The sequence below is a fragment of the Sphaeramia orbicularis genome, chromosome 6 (assembly GCF_902148855.1).
Source record: "Sphaeramia orbicularis chromosome 6, fSphaOr1.1, whole genome shotgun sequence".
In the NCBI taxonomy this organism is placed as follows: Eukaryota; Metazoa; Chordata; class Actinopteri; order Kurtiformes; family Apogonidae; genus Sphaeramia; species Sphaeramia orbicularis.
Genome location: NC_043962.1, coordinates 2,366,502 through 2,385,249, shown reverse-complemented (window position 1 = coordinate 2,385,249; position 18,748 = coordinate 2,366,502). Strand labels below are relative to the sequence as shown.

General features: G+C 40.5%; 1 protein-coding gene and 1 pseudogene across 2 annotated transcripts in view; both read left to right on the top strand.

Annotated features, from left to right (window-relative positions):
- LOC115421684 (CCR4-NOT transcription complex subunit 1-like) overlaps positions 1 to 18,748 on the top strand; it is a 969,367-nt pseudogene that overhangs the window by 674,994 nt on the left and 275,625 nt on the right.
- The window catches only part of gnao1a (guanine nucleotide binding protein (G protein), alpha activating activity polypeptide O, a), a 91,150-nt gene continuing 77,623 nt past the window's right edge, over positions 5,222 to 18,748 (top strand). For both annotated transcript variants that reach the window (XM_030137679.1, XM_030137680.1), the window contains exons 1-2: positions 5,222 to 5,339; positions 6,119 to 6,161. In XM_030137679.1, coding sequence (XP_029993539.1) covers positions 5,222 to 5,339; positions 6,119 to 6,161 — 161 coding nt within the window. The remainder of the gene's footprint in view (positions 5,340 to 6,118; positions 6,162 to 18,748) is intronic.

Below are 18,748 nucleotides of genomic sequence, written 5' to 3'. Positions count from 1 at the left end.
AGAGAAGACAAATGAAAACCTGCTTTAATTGGACCGTTGCAGTCAAAATAGAAAGTCAGCAAGTAATTAGAAATAGAAGCTTTGAGTTTTATTAAGTGTAATGTTGTTTATGATCTCTCTGTTCCAATATATTATTATCCAGAAAATAAAAAAAAATATGAACATAAAAAGGTGGCATTGACTAGACTACAACTATATGTACATTTATATTAAAAAAAAGAAAAAAAACAACTCTATTAATTTAGAACTGGTCGGCCTCATGGATTAAATGAGTTAAATCAGTCAAACTTTAATGACATTAACTGGAAAACAAATGACAAAAACCTGTGATGGACTGGTCACATGTCCAGGGTGAGCCCCGCCCTCACCTGTAAGTGGATGGATAGGCTCCGCCCCCCTGACCCTAGTGAGAATAAAGCAGATTCAGAAAATGAATGAATGAATGAAAATGAATGAATGACCAAAACTGCTAGACACACACACACAGACAGACAGACACACAGACAGACACAGACAGACAGACAGACTGAACCTTTTTATTTGTAAACCTGTGTAGTTCTGCTGTAAATGTTGGACAGTTTAACTCTGGAGTGTGTTGGAATGTACTGAGGTTTGTAACCAGCCTCCAGTGGCCGTTGATGGAACGGCCCAAAGGTCCCATGGACCACTGGGGTCAGGTGTCCATCGTTTGTTCATTGTCCGTCCATGTTCACGTCCATGTTTGAAATGTTATAAATCTCCATTGTTTTATAATGGGACACATTTCATAGTGCTGTAACTGTAAAACAGTTGAACGTATTGATCTAATTACTATTGGTAATAGATAGGAAGTCACATATGGACTTTTATGTGGTGCCATGACCTTTGACCTTTTCTGACCCTAAAAGGTCAAACAAACATCAGTTAATGTCTTTAAATATGCTGTTGGACTCCAGGAGCCTTAGTCCTGTTATTCTGATCCTAAACATTGGTTTAATTTTTTTGGCCCAGATGTAAAATATGAATTGACTCATTAGACTGTTTCATTTAACGGGTGGATGTCGTCACAGATGACTTTGACTTTCTCTCATATTTAGTTTTATGTTGGTTAGGTGTCGTCTGTCTTTATCAGTCACTAAGTTGTACATTTTAATCTGATTGTGGATCAGTAATAAAGTCATGAATAAGAAACAATAGTGTCATAAACTGTGAGCACAGAATAGTCCTTTAACCTCCTCAGACCCAGGACATGTCAGCAAAGTACAAGCTTTTCTTGTTTTTTATTAAATCAGTGCCTATATTGGAAACATCATGATGCAACTGTTTTTTCAGATGCAGTTTTTAAATTTTTATGGAATGTCCTTTGTGGTGGACAGTTTTCTTTTTTTTGTATAAAGTTGTGAAACTCTTGTCCACAAACGTGGACAGTGGGTCTGAGGAGGTTAAGGTCTTTCCAAATCCTCTTAGTTTGTTCAGTTTTTGTGTCGTCAGTGGGCGGAGCCACCCGGAGTCTGAGGCAACCATGGCCTTCTTACACTCTGCTGGGAAAACTTGCATCACACCACTGTTGATGTTGAGTATATGTGTTTATGTGTGTGTGTGTGTGTGTGCGAGGGTGTGTGTTTGTGTGTGTGTGAGTGTGTTTCTGTGTGCATGTGTGTGTGCTTATGTGCATGTGTGTGAGTGTGTGTGTGAGTGTATTTCTGTGTGCATGTGTGTGTGCTTATGTGCATGTGTGTGAGTGTGTGTGTGAGTGTGTTTCTGTGTGCATGTGTGTGTGCTTATGTGTATGTGTGTGAGTGTGTGTGAGTGAGTGTGTTTCTGTGTGCATGTGTGTGTTTATGTGTGTGTGTGTGTGCTTGTGTAACAGTTACTCCAGTCTGTGTTTGCTAACAGTCCAGGCAGATGTGTCAAAGGCAGAAAAAGCAGAAGGTGCATTCACTGTCCTGTCAGTGAACTGAAACTGCTCATACTCACAGTTTGAACATGAAGGAAACGCTCTCAGAGAATTCAACAGATTTAAACGTACAAGACATGCCCGTCTTCCTGCACCGGTTCCTTTGGCTCAGTGCCGTTGGGCAGGGCATCAGTGTGTTTACAGGAAACAGCGGCCTGTGGTTTGATGTGTGGGGGCAGATCAGCTGATCTGTGGAGCAGAGCCTGGAACTAAAGGCCTGATTTGGTTGAGCTGCATTGGAACATTTTGACAAAACTCTGAAAAAATCAATTTGCATCTTCCCACAAATGTGTAAAGAGCATAAGGTGATTCCCAGTGCACTTTGCATGGATGTAAAATAGGAAGCGTTATTATTTAGATGGAAAATCCACCCAGATAAGATGGTGTTATGACCAACTGAACACGCAGTCACTGCTGTGTGTCTGTGAAACTGTTAACATTGAATTATATTGGATTAATGTTTAATGATATCAAAGAGGAAATCTGGGCTCAGACATGGGGGGGCAGGGGGCACATGGTGTGTCCACCATATATACAGAATATACACCACACACACACATATATATATATATATATATATATGTATATATATATATATATACAGGGTGACACAAAAAACAGGAACTTTTTAACAATCCAATAAAACCAAGAGTGATGGAAGAAAAATATTTATTCATAGTAATTGAAACCTTAAAACATGCCATTTAAGAAACAATGATGGAATTTTCATTTTTTAAAAATTACTTCCTGTAGATGGCGTCCTCCTGTACGAATGCATTCTTGAAATCTGCTGTTGAGATTCCTCATTGACCGCTGCAACATCTCAGCTGGGATACTGTGAATTTCATCCTGAATTCTCTGTTTTAACTCATCCAGAGTTCTTGGTCGAGTCGTGTACACTTTACTCTTGAGATAGCCCCACAAGAAAAAATCACAAACGGACAAATCTGGCGATCAAGGGGGTAAGAGAACGTTACCAAATCTTGAGATCACACAGTTACCGAACAATTCTCGCACAGCCGCCAATGGTTACTAAAATGGGGGTGTGTTTACTTGCTCAAGGTCACTGTCTCGCAGTGCTGCCACTTGCTCATGTCTGCCAGTACACAATTCAAAAATTCCCGTTTTTTTGGGTCACCCTGTATAAACAGTCAAGTAAACAGTAGATGAAGGACATGCTTTAATGTCCTGGTCATCCTCTGTCCTTAGACCATCCATCTGGACTAAGAACAACTTCACAAACCCAGACAGGAACCTGAGAGAGAACCACAGAAGGACAGATCCACTATGGATGGACAGACTGGACATGGACCAGGACTGATGGAGATCCACCTGATGAAGGAGGTCCAGTCTGCACAGATACAGTAGGGTGGGGGCACATGAGGGGGCGGGGGGGGGGGGGGTCCATCTATTCAGATGACACAGGTGTCATCTGAAAAATGTCTTTTTGTAAGGACTGATGTTGTCATACATTGAAGTTCTTACAAAATATATGGGATATGAGTGCTGCTTGGGGGGGGGGCTTCACATTAAATCCAACCCTTTGCTTTATAGGAGCTGTTTTTACCGACTACAGTAAAGGATGGACAGCAGTAAAACCAACAGCTTCTATAAACTGAAGGGGTCGTATTTACAGGGACCTGCCTTTGACACTAAACAGCTCTGGAATCCTTCTGTTCACACGATATATAAAATATAATATATATTATAAAATATACCTTAGACATAAACATGTGTGTAATGGAAAAACCACAGTTTGACCCAAACTCTGGTTTTTCTCTGAATAGTTATTGTTGGAGGTGTTTTGTTCGTAGTTAAATTGGTCTATGACCCAAAACTGTACTGGAAAGACCTTTGAGTCCAACTAGAGTCACATGACCAAAACAAACAGATGTGGATGGATGTTAGAACAAGAGAAGAAGAAGAATTGAACCCAAACGTGTGTGTGGACACAGCAGGAAACCACATCAGTTTAGAATTTAGTAGGAGATAGAGGAGGAAGCAGCATTCTAGATTCAAACCAACACACATTTGTGTTCTGTTCATGGAAGGACTGACACTGACATCTACCACAAGAAAGAAACTCAGCAGCACAGCAGGACTGAATGGACACAGCAGCAGAACACACCTGTGTTTGGAACGCATTTATAGAAACATGGGACAGTTTAGGACAGATGGACCAAAGGGACAGGTGGACAAACAGACCAGGACACTGGGACTGGGACTACCACTGTGTCTGTCTGGCCCTCTCTTTGTCCCTCCCTCCCTCTTAGTGTGTCCCTCTCTTTCTCTCTCTCCCCCTCCTTGTCAGTCTCTCTCTCTCTCACCCCCTCTTTCTCGCTCCCTCAGTCTCTCCCTCTCTTTTTCACTCTCTCTCTCCCCTCTCTTTCACTCTCTCTCTCTCTCCCTCTCTTTCACTCTCTCTCCTCTTTCACTTTCTCTCTCCCTCTCTTTTTCACTCTCTCCCTTTCTTTTTCAGTCTCTCTCTCCCTCTCTTTCACTCTCTCTCTTCCTCTCAGTATCTCTCGCGCTCGCGCTCCACTTCTGGTTTTTTTTTTTTTTAACGTCGTGACGTCACCAACCTGCCGCTGAAGGACCGAGCCCCTCTGTACTGACGCTACCGGGGAGGCAGTACCGACACGGAGCGCGTCCCCGCCGCCTGCTCGCCCGCCCGCCCACCGCCGCTAACCCCCGGAGGAACAGGTCCACTGAGCCGAAGACCGAACACTGGGAGCAGACGATGCTAACGGCGCTCACCGAACAACAGTAAGGAGCCGTTAGCCGCTAGCGACAAGTGGAACCGAAGAAGAAGAAGAAGCAGAAACAGACGAAGAAGAAGAAGAGGGAGGAGGAGGCGAACTGAGAACCGTTACCGTGATTTTTACCGACAGAGAGACGGAGGGACGGACACACGGACGGACCGGACCGGAGAAGACAACAGCTGCGGAGGCTTTGTGTGGTTTTTTACCGAGTCCAAAACCGAACGGATCCGTGATTTAAATGCTTTAACGGAGCCGTGTCCCGGTTTCAGAGAGAGCGAGAGAGAGAGAGAGAGAGAGAGAGAGGGAGCTGCCCAGAGAACGACAGACATACGGACGGACCGAGGATCCAAGGCTCCTAGAGACAGAACCAACCAGGAAATAAAAAACACATCCGGATCGGAACCAACCAACAGCTCTGAGTGGAACTGATTGAATCTCGGTGTGTGTTGTGTGTGTGTGTTGTGTGTTTTTTTCCCCCGTGGATCCCGGTTCCGTTAACGCGTTCAAGCTGTGTTCTCTAACCATGGGATGTACCCTGAGCGCAGAGGAGAGGGCGGCTCTGGACCGGAGCAAAGCCATCGAGAAGAACCTGAAGGAGGACGGGCTGACCGCGGCCAAGGATGTCAAACTGCTGCTGCTCGGTAAGGGGGGGGAATAGGTGTGGTGATGGAGGGGGGTGGGGGTGGGGGTGGGGGGGGTGATGATCAATAACACACTGGGAAAAAAAATCATGTACCAGAACCATGGAGCAGGTAACGCAGCCCCTTCGATGGACCGGTTCTGCCAAACACACCCTGAATACACAGTTACAGATTACATAGAGTACAGATTACAAATATAACAGATTATATATAGTACAGTATATATGTGCCTTTGGATGCAGCTGTACGTGGTTTTTTTTTGTTTTTTTTTTTAAATTTATACGTTGCATCCACTGAGCCCAAAACCGTGTGATGCAGAATTAAGGTGGCAACCACATCCGAGATGGAAACTGCAGATGCAAAAAAAAAAAAAGAAAAGAAGATGGCAGTGTGCAGCAGTGGAAGGAGGGAAGGCCTGGGGAGGAGAGAGGAGGGTTTGGGCTGTGAAATGGACCCACTGGTTCTGTGTGTGTGTGTGGGGGGGTTACCTTGTAAGTATTTAATCTGTGTGTTTCAGTCAGGATTAAAAAAAAAAAAAGAAGAAGAAAGAGTCCGAGGAGGAAGAGAAGGGTGCAGCCGCCACTTCCCTCCATCTATCCATCCTTTCATCTCCACCCCACTGCTCTGCTCATTCACTGAGGGTTTAAGAGGCTGATTCTCCCTTTTCTTTTCCTCCCTCCTCCTCCTCCTCCTCCCTCTCTCCTGTCTCCATCTTGCTCTTTCACACAAACACATATACACCCTGTTTACATTGTCTTCTTGTGTCTCTTCTCCCTCAGGGGCTGGAGAGTCAGGGAAAAGCACCATCGTCAAACAGATGAAGTAAGTCTTTAAGGAGCACGCTCCAATAAACCCATAGAAGGCCTGGATGGATGGATGGATGGATGCATGGATGGATGGATGGAGGTCTTTCTTTCTTTCTTTCTTTCTTTCTTTCTTTCTTTCTGTCTTTCTGTCTTTCTTTCTTTCTTTCTTTCTTTCTTTCTTTCTCACATTCAAACAAATCTCCTTTTGTATTTTACTGTCTTAACCCATAAAGACCCAGAGCTATTTTTGTGGCTGTTCCCGAGTGTTTATTTTACATTTTTCAGTGAAAAATCCTGTATTTTTCTTATATTAAATTCACTGATCCTGTAGATGTTCATTAAAACTCAGATTAAAGTTGATGCTTATTCTATCAGAAACAGAGATAACTGAAGAAACAGTGTCTTTTTCAGTCCAATAATGTTGGAGAAGGTGACGGTGTTTCCACGGTAACTATGGAGCCTCTGAACGTACAAATATGGTCATATCTGATGACCATGAAAAGATGAAGAACAGTATTTTACACCAATTATTGACATGGATTGATAGAATTAGTGGATCAACAGGAATTAAACCATTTAGATCAGTAGATGGTTTAGGTTAAAGGAGGACGTTTGGGTCTTTAAGGGTTAAAGGTGGACGTTTGGGTCTTTATGGGTTAAAGGTGGATGTTTGGGTCTTTTTTGGGTCTTTATGGGTTAAAGGTGGATGTTTGGGTCTTTTTTGGGTCTTTATGGGTTGTAGGTGGACGTTTGGGTCTTTTTTGGGTCTTTATGGGTTAAAGGTGGATGTTTGGGTCTTTTTTGGGTCTTTATGGGTTATAGGTGGACGTTTGGGTCTTAATTTGATTCTGATTTGAATTGATAAAGCACTTTGTGACTCTGTCTGTGAAAAGTGCTCAATAAATAAAATTTACTTTACTTACTTTACTTACTTTTACGGTCTTTATGGGTTATAGGTGGACGTTTGGGTCTTTTTTGGGTCTTTCAGAGTTAAAGTTGCATCAGGTTGGGTGTTCTTCTTCTCTGGGTGCTAACATGGCCGTTGACCCTTGACCTAGTGTGTCCACTTGTCTGTCTGTCTTTGACTTTACCTCTGTCAAACCTCTGGTGCTGCTGTGTTAGTATATGACAGTATATGACAGTATATGCTAGTATATGTTACTATATGACAGTATATGTCAGAATATGATAGTATATGTCAGTATATGACGATATATGTCAGTATATGACAGTGTATGACAGTATATGTCAATATATGTCAGTATATGACAGTATATGTCAGAATATGACAGTATATGTCAGTATATGATAGTATATGTCAGTATATGACGATATATGTCAGTATATGACAGTATATGACAGTATATGTCAATATATGTCAGTATATGACAGTGTATGACAGTGTATGACAGTATATGTCAATATATGTCAATATATGTCAGTATATGACAGTATATGTCAGAATATGACAGTATATGTCAGTATATGACGATATATGTCAGTATATGTCAGTATATGACAGTATATGTCAATATATGTCAGTATATGACAGTGTATGACAGTATATGTCAATATATGTCACTGTATGTCAGTATATGACAGTATATGTCAGAATATGACAGTATATGTCAGTATATGACAGTATATGTCAGAATATGTCAGTATATGACAGTATATGTCAATATATGTCAGTATATGACAGTGTATGACAGTATATGTCAATATATGTCACTCTATGTCAGTATATGACAGTATATGTCAGTATATGACAGTATATGTCAATATATGTCAGTATATGACAGTATATGTTCCTTCCAGGACACAGGCCTGTTCTTATGGGTCTGGTTTCCAGTCCTGTTTGGAGGACATGGCTGTAAAGGTCCTCAGTGTCTCAGTGGTCAGTGTCAGTGTTATTTAAAAATCTATACGTTCAACCGTACTGGGCTGTAGTCCCAGTGTGGACGATAATAGGAAATCCAATCTCCTCCTCCTTCAGGTCATCAGCTGAGTTATTTCAGGGTTTGATTCATATCAGAGGAAGTGTTCAAGGGGACATCTTCTAGTTGGTGTCTTTAACATAGGGTTGGAACCCAATGTAAGCTCCTCCCTCTGCAGGCGCTTATTAGTGTACAGCGCAGTATTCTGAGTTCCAGCACACTTCAAAGCAGCTCCACGTCTCTATTAATGCCTCTGTGTTTGAAAGGCCATCATTAGTTGCCAGTTTCCAGTGGAGGCTGCAGTTCATTATGGTGGATGTGTGTGGATGTGATCGGTCCAGAGCAGATCAGACATCAGACACTGGAGCACTAACACCGTATAGAGCGTCAGCACATATGTCACTTCCCCCCCAGGCCACGCCCCTCTCAGTCAGACTGAGTGTCTTAAACCAACCTGCTCAACATGACGGAGTATAGCAGTAAACACAGCCAGAGAAAAGGAACATGGGAAATCTGAACTTAAATGAAGGACAGTTGGACTGGACATGGATCTGTACGAGCTACCAAAGAACAAGTGGTCCATGAACACTGACATATGGACACAAATGGAGGATCCAGACCTGATCCAGGGGGGAGGGGGTCAACGCTATTTGGACCTGAAACTAATATACATGGTTTCATCAGGACTGACAACCAGGGTCCAAAACTAGGGCCCAGAACCAGCTGATCCAAAGGCTCCAAAACTAGGGCCCAGAACCAGCTGATCCAAAGGTCATTTCCAGTCCAGCGTGGACTGATCCCAGTGAATGTATGCATGATCTACTGGGACTGAGCAGATTTACTGAGTCTAGTTCAGATCCAGTCCTTTATCTAACACAGATACTACTGCTGTGGACCAGCAGGGCACCACTGCATTCTGGGAAATTAGCAGATTTACACCACCTGGTTTAAATTAACACATTATTCTGGTAATATTATGGCTTTATTGTCAGAATATGACGATTTTATTCTCATAAACGAATGACATTTTTGTTAAGTTATGAGGGTTTTTTATAACTACGACTTTATTCTGATAACATTGTGATTCTTTTTGTATTCGACTTTATTCTCATAAAATTACAGGTTTTATATCCATATTTTATGACTTTATTCTCGTAGTGACAAGTGTTTTTATTTTCTTATGTGGCTCTAATACTCCGTCGTAGCTTTATTCTCCAGTTCCCCCGTATTTGAAAAACTAGGTTAGCCTCAGTTTAAGTTAGTTTACTAATCATGTAGGACAGGGATGTCAAACTCATTTTAGTTCAGGGGCCACATTCAGCTAAATTTGATCTGAAATGGGCTGAACTAGTAAAATAATAACATAATAATATATAAATAATGTCAACTCCAAAATTTTCTCTGTGTTTTAGAGCGAAAAAAGTAAATTTACATTATGAAAAGGTTTAGATCTACAAACTATCCTTTCAAAAGATGTGAATAACATGAACAAACTGAAAAAATAAGTGTAATTTTAACAATATTATGCTTCAGTTTATCATTTACACGTGTGCACTATAACTTACAAACACACAAAACATTTAATAACAGGAAGAATATTGTTAAAATTACGCTTCTTTCTCTTAAGAAATTTCAGGTTGTTCATATTTGTTCTGGTTATTCACATTTTTTGCAAAATTATACTTTGTTTTAGTGTAAATACATGAAAATATTTACATTTACAAAGAGAAAAATTTGGAGTTGTCAGTATTTCTATGTTATTATGATCGTATTTTACTGGTCCTGCCCACTGGAGGTTGAATTGGTCTGAATGTGGAACCTGAACTAAAAGGATTGTTAATATCTTCAGTGGAATTTTAGCATTTCACAAATTCATCCCATGGGCTGGACTGGACCCTTTGGAGGGCCAGATTTGGCCCCTGGGCCACATGTTTGACACCTGTGATGTAGGAGCACAAGGTTCAGAATCACATACTGAAGACAAAAACCATGAAAGATCTGATCATAAAACCAAGAGCTTTACCAAGAAGTAACGTTAGCCAAAACAATAGGTCATTTAAGATCTGATTTGACCCAAAAATACAGCATAAATTAATGGTTTCCTGGATTTGTGGATCCATCTACTTCTCTGTTCTTTGTCTTTCGGTGTCTGTAAAACGATAGCTCCCACTGCTTTTCAAACCTGTTCATACAATCAGTCTCACAACAGCTCTTCTCCATTTTTTTTTATTAAATATTGTTCTTCAGTTTAGACAGTATTGAAGCCAACGCTGTCACTCATCTCCCTCTTTCTGCCACTCAGTGGGCGGAACCGCTGTGACTTCCGCTAGCGGTGACGTCACATGCAGACCCTCTATATGGACAGAACCCATGCATGTGTTTGTGAATTACAGCTGTTGACTCCTTTTCTACCTAGGGATGTAATGATATGAAAATTTCATATCACGGTTATTGTGATCCAAATTATCATGGTTATCATTATTATCGCGGTATTATTACCTCCCCCAGGAGTTATTGTGATCGCTTTGCTTTGTGTGTTTGCACGTGTGTGTGTTTGCGTGTTTGTTTGTTTGTTTGTTAGCAAGATAACTCAAAAAGTTATGGACGGATTTTCATGAAATTTTCAGGAAATGTTGATACTGGCACAAGGAAGAAATGATTAAATTTTGGTGGTGATCGGGGGGGTGGGGGGGTGGGACAGATCTGTTGTGGCTGAGGTCTGCGCTCTCAGAGTGCTTTTCTTGTTGAAATTGTGCTCAAAATGTTCAAAAAGTGCTAATACACATACTGAAATAATTTAACCAAGTTGTATTTAAAAAAAACAAAAGCAAATAAAATAATAGGCACAGTGTACCTTCTGTTGCAGAAACATTCAAATATTAACCCTTAGTGGTCTGAGCCTGTTTTGGCTGTTTTTCAGTCCTTTTGATTTTGCCTTTATATACTATATAAACAAACGTGTACTATACCCATGTTTGGGATGTGTTTTTCTATCTCATCTGTCTGTTATTTTTTCACTTTAACCTACTATATCAACATAAAAGGCCAGAAAGCACAAAAAAATATATAAAATCCGATTTGAAAAATGTATATGCTTTATTGCATAAATAACACACAGATGCTTAACAAACCTTTTCAAAGACTTTAAAAGTGAATATTGGTTCCAAATATTAGCTATAGAAAATTAGATTTGTTATAAATTAAAACTATACTCAAATATTTGACATTAAAGCAGATCTTTACGTAGGGTTTTTTCCCTTAAAAGTGCGGTAATCAAACACAGTTATCATGATAATTAGAATTTAAACGGTAATACTAACTGTCTGCAATTTTACCGCTGTTTATCGTTATACCGGTAATCGTTACATCCCTATTTGTACCACAGATGTGTGTTTTTAATTCTCAGACAGAGGCTCATTTCTGAAGCACAGGGCAGAAGTCCTGCCAGCCTGATCTGGGTTTAATACTATTTACTGTGTTTACCATATCAGTGGAATAATCCTTTAATATACCTACAGGATTTACTCTGGCTGTCATCTGCACGGCAGACTGAGGCCCCCCCCCCGGTCATTTCATCAGTAATCCTGATGTGACATACGGTTTCCTCTGCTGTGTCATGTTTCAGACAGTCCGGTTGAGTTTCTGCTGATAATAGGCTTTGGTTGTGGTTGGATGTGGACGTGTGATAACATGAGGACATGATTCAGTGGATCCAGATGAGACAGGGGTTTTTATTATTTTATTCCTCAGCTGGCGATGGTCATTTCAGCGGCAGCGGCTGACCCCACTGGTCCCAGAGGGTCCGCTGGATATATTCAACCACTGCATGTGAAGTAGAACATATGGGCTGAACACACAGATTCCATTGGACTGGAGAGGACTGGGACTAAATGTCCATTAGGGATGTAACGATTACCGGTATAATGATAAACCACGGTAAAATTGCAGACGTTTAGTATTACCATTTAAATTGTAATTATCATGATAACCGTGTTTGATTACTGCACTTTTCCAGAAACAACACCTATGTAAAGATCTGCTTTAATGTCAAATATTTAAGAATAGTTTTCATTTATTACAATTTTAATTTTCTATACCTAATATTTGGAACCAGTATTCACTTTGAAAGTCTGTGAAAAGGTTCGTTAAACATCTGTGTGTTATTTATGCTATAAATTACATACATTTCTCAAATTGGATTTTATTTTTTGTGTGTGTGTTTTTTGTCCTTTTATGTTTTTATAGTAGGTTAAAGTGAAAAAATTATAGACAGATGATATAGATGAAGTTGTGCTGAAAAAACAGATCCAAACATGGGTATAGTAAACATTTGTTTATATAGTATATAAAGGTAAAATCAAAAGGACTGAAAAACAGACAAAATAGGCTCAGTGAACATGTATGTTTGTGCACATGTATGTTTGTGCACATATATGTTTGTACACATGTATGTTTGTGTAGTCATGCGTGTGCGTTTGTCTTTAACTGATATTCGGTCCAGTTACTGGACGGGCTTGGACACATGTGATCATATCTGTGTCATGCACTGAGTTGTGTGTGTATTTGTGTTCAGTGTGTGTACAGTGTGTGTTCAGTGGACATCATCTGCTGATGGAAGCTGTGTGTGTTCAATGTGTGCAGAGGGTTTCTGCTGTCCAGCTGGAAAACACAGCACTGACCGTGTGTCAGAAACAGAACTGACTGTGGGAATCTGTTCATGGTATAGAGGGTCTGCACGTGACGTCACCACTAGTGGAAGTCACCGTGGTTATGCCCACTGAGTGGCAGAAAGAGGGAGATGAGTAGCGACTTTGACTTGAATACTGCGAAAACTTTAGAACAATCTAAAAAATGGGGCAGAGCTGTTGTGCCATTGATCGTACAAATAGGTTTAAAAAGCACTGGGAGCTATCGTTTTAGCGGCGACCTAAAGCCACAGACAGAAGAAGCAGATGGATCGCTGCAGTTTGTAGAAATAACTGGAATCCAGGCAACCAAACCTGGATTTGTGTCAGGTAATGTTAATTTCTGCTGTGTTCTTGTGTAAAATCATCCCTTAAATTCCATATCATTTTGGCTAACATTACTTCTTAGTAAAGCTCTTAATGTTAGCATCTGTCATTTAGTTCTAGATTTCAGAACTGAAACGTTTTTGTCTTCAAATGTGCTCTACATGATTTGTAAACTAGCTTAAACTGAGGCTAACTTAGTTTTCCAAATAAGGGGCTACTCTAGCACAAAGCTGTTGTTGCTGTGTTGTATCAAGTATTTGATGTTAACTGTACTTAAATATCAAAAGTACAAGTAGATCATACTTGGGTCAGTACTAAGGGTTCAACTCCAGTAAATCAGTAGTGAACTATGAGCACTACTGCTGGGCCTTTACCGCGGAAATCACCGCCAAGAAAATCTGTCTGCACTGACACAAAACCTCCAAAACAATAGTATGTTGAATGAAAGCACTCACCAGCTGGAATCCTCTAATGAACCAGGACCAGGATGGACACAACTCTGGGTCTGTTGGATGCTTTCAGCCTTTGCATTGGGGATTTTCCCGGCGTTGAACTCAGGTTCATATAAATGTCAGGATAGGTGATTTCTGTCCCAGATCAGTGTTGGTAGAACACTTGTTGTTTGGTAGCTTGTATGGATCCATGTCCAGTCCAGTTGCCTTTAATTTCATGTTATATTCCACATTTTTCCTGGTCTCGCTGTAGTTACTGCTATACTCCATCATGCTGAGCTGGTTTGTTTTTGCCGCTCAGTCTGACTGAGAGGGGTGTGGCCTGGGGCGAAGTGACGGATGTGCATTCCCTCTATAGAGGAGACAGAGACAGGAGAGAGACGTGGACCACTGCTGCTGTGGACACAGGATCTGACCTTCTGCTGTTTGGATGTTCACAATACAGACAAGTCATGTGTCCGAAAAGTATTTAACTGAAAATATGAATCTGAAATCTACGACAGAGTATTAGGACCACATCAGAACAGAAAAACAGTCATTACGACAGTAAAACCATCGAATATCCAGATCAAACCTGTTATTTTACCAGAATAAAGTCATAGTTTAAAAAAACCTCAGAACTGAATGTAGATGTAGTGTGTTTACACAGACACTGAGCCTGTGTATGTGTCCATAAAAGTCTGATAACTGCAGTAATCAGATATTTATACTCATCAGAGTAATCAGATACATATACTCATCAGCTGGGACACGTTTAGATCTGCTTTAGGCAGTTCAGTCTAGTATTGGATTTCTGTCGCAGTATTTACATAGTGATGGTCGACTCAAACATCCTATGGTCTTCTGCTCACTTCGGTTCTACCATTGAATCAGTTTTACATGTGCAGAAGGAAACAAACAAAATAAATCTGATTAACCTGGATACATTAATTAACCCGTACACATGCATAAATACATTGGACAGACATTGGGGTGTAATCCAGGTGTGTTAATCTGATTTGTTATAATCAGATTATTCTGTTTCCATAATAGGACTATTAGTGTGCTTGGAAACACACTCATTTTATGGACATTAAATTAAACTAAATTAGATCAGACTTTATTGATCCTCCAACGAGGAAATTCACAGGTCAAGACAGCAACAGAATAAAGTATAAGACAAACGTGCAGGACAAACAAAGAACAGAAGACAAGCAGTATGAAAATATGTATTTACATCAGAGTGGATAATGTGGACGTCTGCTGTTTATGCAAATGTCCCTACTGTATAGAACACATACTGTTATCAGTGGACATGTGTGGACATAAGTGGACATGGGTCAGACTGTTATCAGTGGACATACAGTAAAAATGGACATACTGTACAAGTGGACACCCTGGGTGTTTGTCAGGTGTTCTGTGCTCCTGTTTTGAACAGATTTGGTTCCTTCAGGTCTGATTCTTCAGTTTCTTCAGATGGTTTGGACAGGCTGGACAGATGAGAGGACAGTAGTAGAAGGAGGAGTTGTCTCACTTGATCGCTACTTCATCTAATCTGTCTGTCAATCATTTACAGTAAACCTATATAAAACTGACCTGTGGACACATGCTGTCCACTGGGACTGATTGACAGACACAGGGGCGGGTCCTTCTGCTGTTTATAGATTTACACCAACCAGAGGAAAGCACTGATTCCTCTTATTTATTGGATCTTTTATCTATAATTCTACCTTTAGTTGTAAAGTTTTACCAACCTCAAATCTAAGTCAGTGTTGTTTGAACCCTTTCCTGTGAAGACCTGTCATTAATGCTGTCATATGAAGTTACAACATATTCCACTTTTATTAGACATGCTTTATTTTAGCCCTTTGCTGTCGGGTAAAAAAAAAAATACTGAAATGTATTGAAACAAAACCTGAAAACTAGACACAGAGGGAACAGTCCATCAGTATAGTGTGTAGATACAGACAGTTATCAATTTGTCCAATTATCCATAAATGATCAATTAAACCTAAATGATCAATAACAGCAGAACTGGACTCCAGTCATGGTCTGAGATCAAATGAACCATTTTAGGAAATAAAATAAAGAAATAAAAGAGCTCCAAACAGAAACATGGAATGGAAAATTGTCTAGGTATATATATATATATAAAATATATATATATATATATATATATATATATATATATATATATATATAGATATATATATATTATAATATATATTATAAAAATCAATTTTATTTATATAGCACCAAATCATAACAAAAGTGATCTCATGACACTTTACATATAGAGTTGGTCAAAACCAGACTCTAAGCCAATTTACAGAAACCCAACAGAATCCTCATATACATATACATGTACATACATATACTGCAGTGGTTCAAAGTGTTGGTAGACTGTTTCCCACATGTTTCTTATGTTTACAGTCGAACCATTATAAACATATTCTAAATTATAAAAAACAGAACTGGTAAATAAATCACATCTACACCAACAGTCCGTTTGTGTCACAGACACAACAACAACAACAACAACAACAACAACAACAATAGTTTTAGTTCAAAAGGAGTATTTTTAAGTGTTTTTGTCTTCAGTTCATGGAGCCAGAAAACTATGAATGAAACTTGTAAATAATCTATAACTTTGGGTAAATCTGGATAGTTTTTTTATATTATCCAGCTCTAAGTTGAACAGTTGAATTTGTATTTGTATTTTGTTGTATTTCCAATAGAGTAGCTCATTCTAGTTCATGGGGAGGGGGGGGGGTGTATCAACATTTGTCCTGTTCTAATATAATATTATATTTATTCCATCAGCCTTTGGTCCACCTCTAATCTGACTAATTATGAAGCGTATGAAGCACTGTCATTATTTATAGATGATTATGGCATTGTTTGACTGGTCCCACCCACTGGACATTAAACTGGACACTAGAGTGGACATGAAAGTGGACACTAAAGTGGACATTAAAGTGAACATTAAAGTGAACATTAAAGTGGACATTAAAGTGGACATGAAAAGTGGAACATTAAGTGGACACTAAAGTGGACATTAAAGTGGACATTAAAGTGGACAGGATGTGGAACCTGAAGGACATGGGTTGGACATCCCATCCTCCTCAGTCTGTTTCACTCCTCCTCAGTCTGTTTTTCACTCCTCCTCAGTCTGTTGTTTGCTCCTCTGCTCCTCCTTTCTGATGTAAAGTGTGTTGCTCCTCGCTGACATGATTGGAGGCGACCGGCCGGAGGGAGAACAACGCTGTCCGTCGCTCGACCGGCTGCAGCGCTTCCCACAGACTGTTCCCACCCAGAGAGTGTGGGTTCCCCCAGAACAGAGATAATTAGGTTTAAGCCTCAGAAGAGCGAATGAAAGGGGGGGGGGGTGATGGGGTTTTATACAGAAGGACAGTGAGAGAGGAAGAGGAGGAGGAAGAGGAGGAGGATGGGGGGGCAAGTTTTAATGAAGGAAAAGAAAGAGTAGAGAGAGGATGAAGGACTGAAGGTACTGGAGAGAAAGATAAGGAGAGACAGAAAAAAAAAGGGGAAGTTTGATAAGTGACAGAAAGAGGAGAAAACACAGAGGGAGAAAAAAGAGTGGAGGGTTTTTTCAGGAGGGTGTGGTGTGTTGTGTGTGTGTGTGAAAGAACCTGAAAAGGGTAAAGGAAGACATGAGGAGGGGAGGGAGGGGAGGGGAGGTGTGAAGACAGTAAAAGGAGGAGGAAGGTCCATAGAGAGAGGAGAAGGAGGAGAGAGAGAGGGGAGAGATGAGGAAGGGAAGAGAGAGGGAGGGGAGGTGTGAATGAGTAAAAGGAGGAGGGGAGGCCCAGAGAGAGAGAGAGAGAGGGAGGGAGAGATGGGGAAGGGGAGAGGGAGAGAGAGAGAGAAAGACAGAGAGGGAGAGAGGGGGAGGGGGGGGTGTGGAGAGGGGAATGGGAGAGAGGGAGAGAGAGAGAGAAAGACGGGGGAGAGTGAGGGAGGGAGAGCGACAGACAGACAGACAGACCAGTGCTAGAGCAGATTACCACTTGTTAACCCGTCCTGTGGAAATGCTGAAGGAAAGCCCAGGCCAAAGTGCGTGGATCAGTGATGTCCTGGACTCTGGACTTCTGGTAATTATTAGCCTCCTCGTCTGGGATGGTGTGACACGAGGAGTGAAAAAAGAGCAAGGAAAGAGAAAGAGAGGGAGAGATGGAGGGGGGTGGTGAGAGAGGGGGGGGTGGGGGGGCAGATGTTGGCACCATGTCAGCTCTAGCATGAAGAGGCAGTGTGTACTGGTCATCTGAGGTCAGTCCGTCAGCCAGATCCTCATCCTTCATTGGTTAAATGTAGCCGGGGTGGCGTGCTCATCAGCCGGATGATTTGATTGGCTGCCTGGGTGAGCCGTCAAATAACAGCCATGCAAACTCTGATGGGAGCCGTGTTTTGCATGTGTGCGTGTGCAGCGTTTCCAAGCAGGCGTAGATAGAGTGTGTGTGTGTGTGCGTGTGTTCGGTGGTTCCGTCTTATTTGCATCATGCACTGTAACTCCATGGACAGTCTGATGAACGGTACATGATCATTTCCCTGGAACCACGCAGAACTCTGGTTGTTCCTCCTCACATTACGTGCAGATCCTGTTGGTTTCCTCTGTATCTACGGCTGCTTTGTCTCATTTACACATTCATGCTGGTGTCCATGTTTCCTTTAAATACTTCCCATTAAAAGTTAACAGTTAAATATTTCAATAAGACCTGTGTTGTATATTTAGGTGACCTCAGCAGTGGCATTATTTACACAGCCTTCATTGTGTGTGGTGTGGTTTCTCCTCTCTCTCTCTCCTATATATATATATATATATACATATATATATATATATATTATATATATATATATATATATATATATATATATGTGTGGTATTATATATATATGTTATGTGTATATATATATGTTGTGTGTATATATAGTATGTGTGTATATAATGTGTATATATATATGTGTATATATATATATGTGTATATATATATGTGTATATATATATTATATATATATATAATATATATATGTATATATAATATATATACAGTAAATATATATATATAATATATATAATATATATATATATATGTGTGTGTGTGTGTGTGTGTGATGTGATGGAAATGTAGAGTACAAAAACCCCTAAGACAGAACAGTTGACTGACAGTTTCTATTCACTGAACCACTTCCACATTGACACAG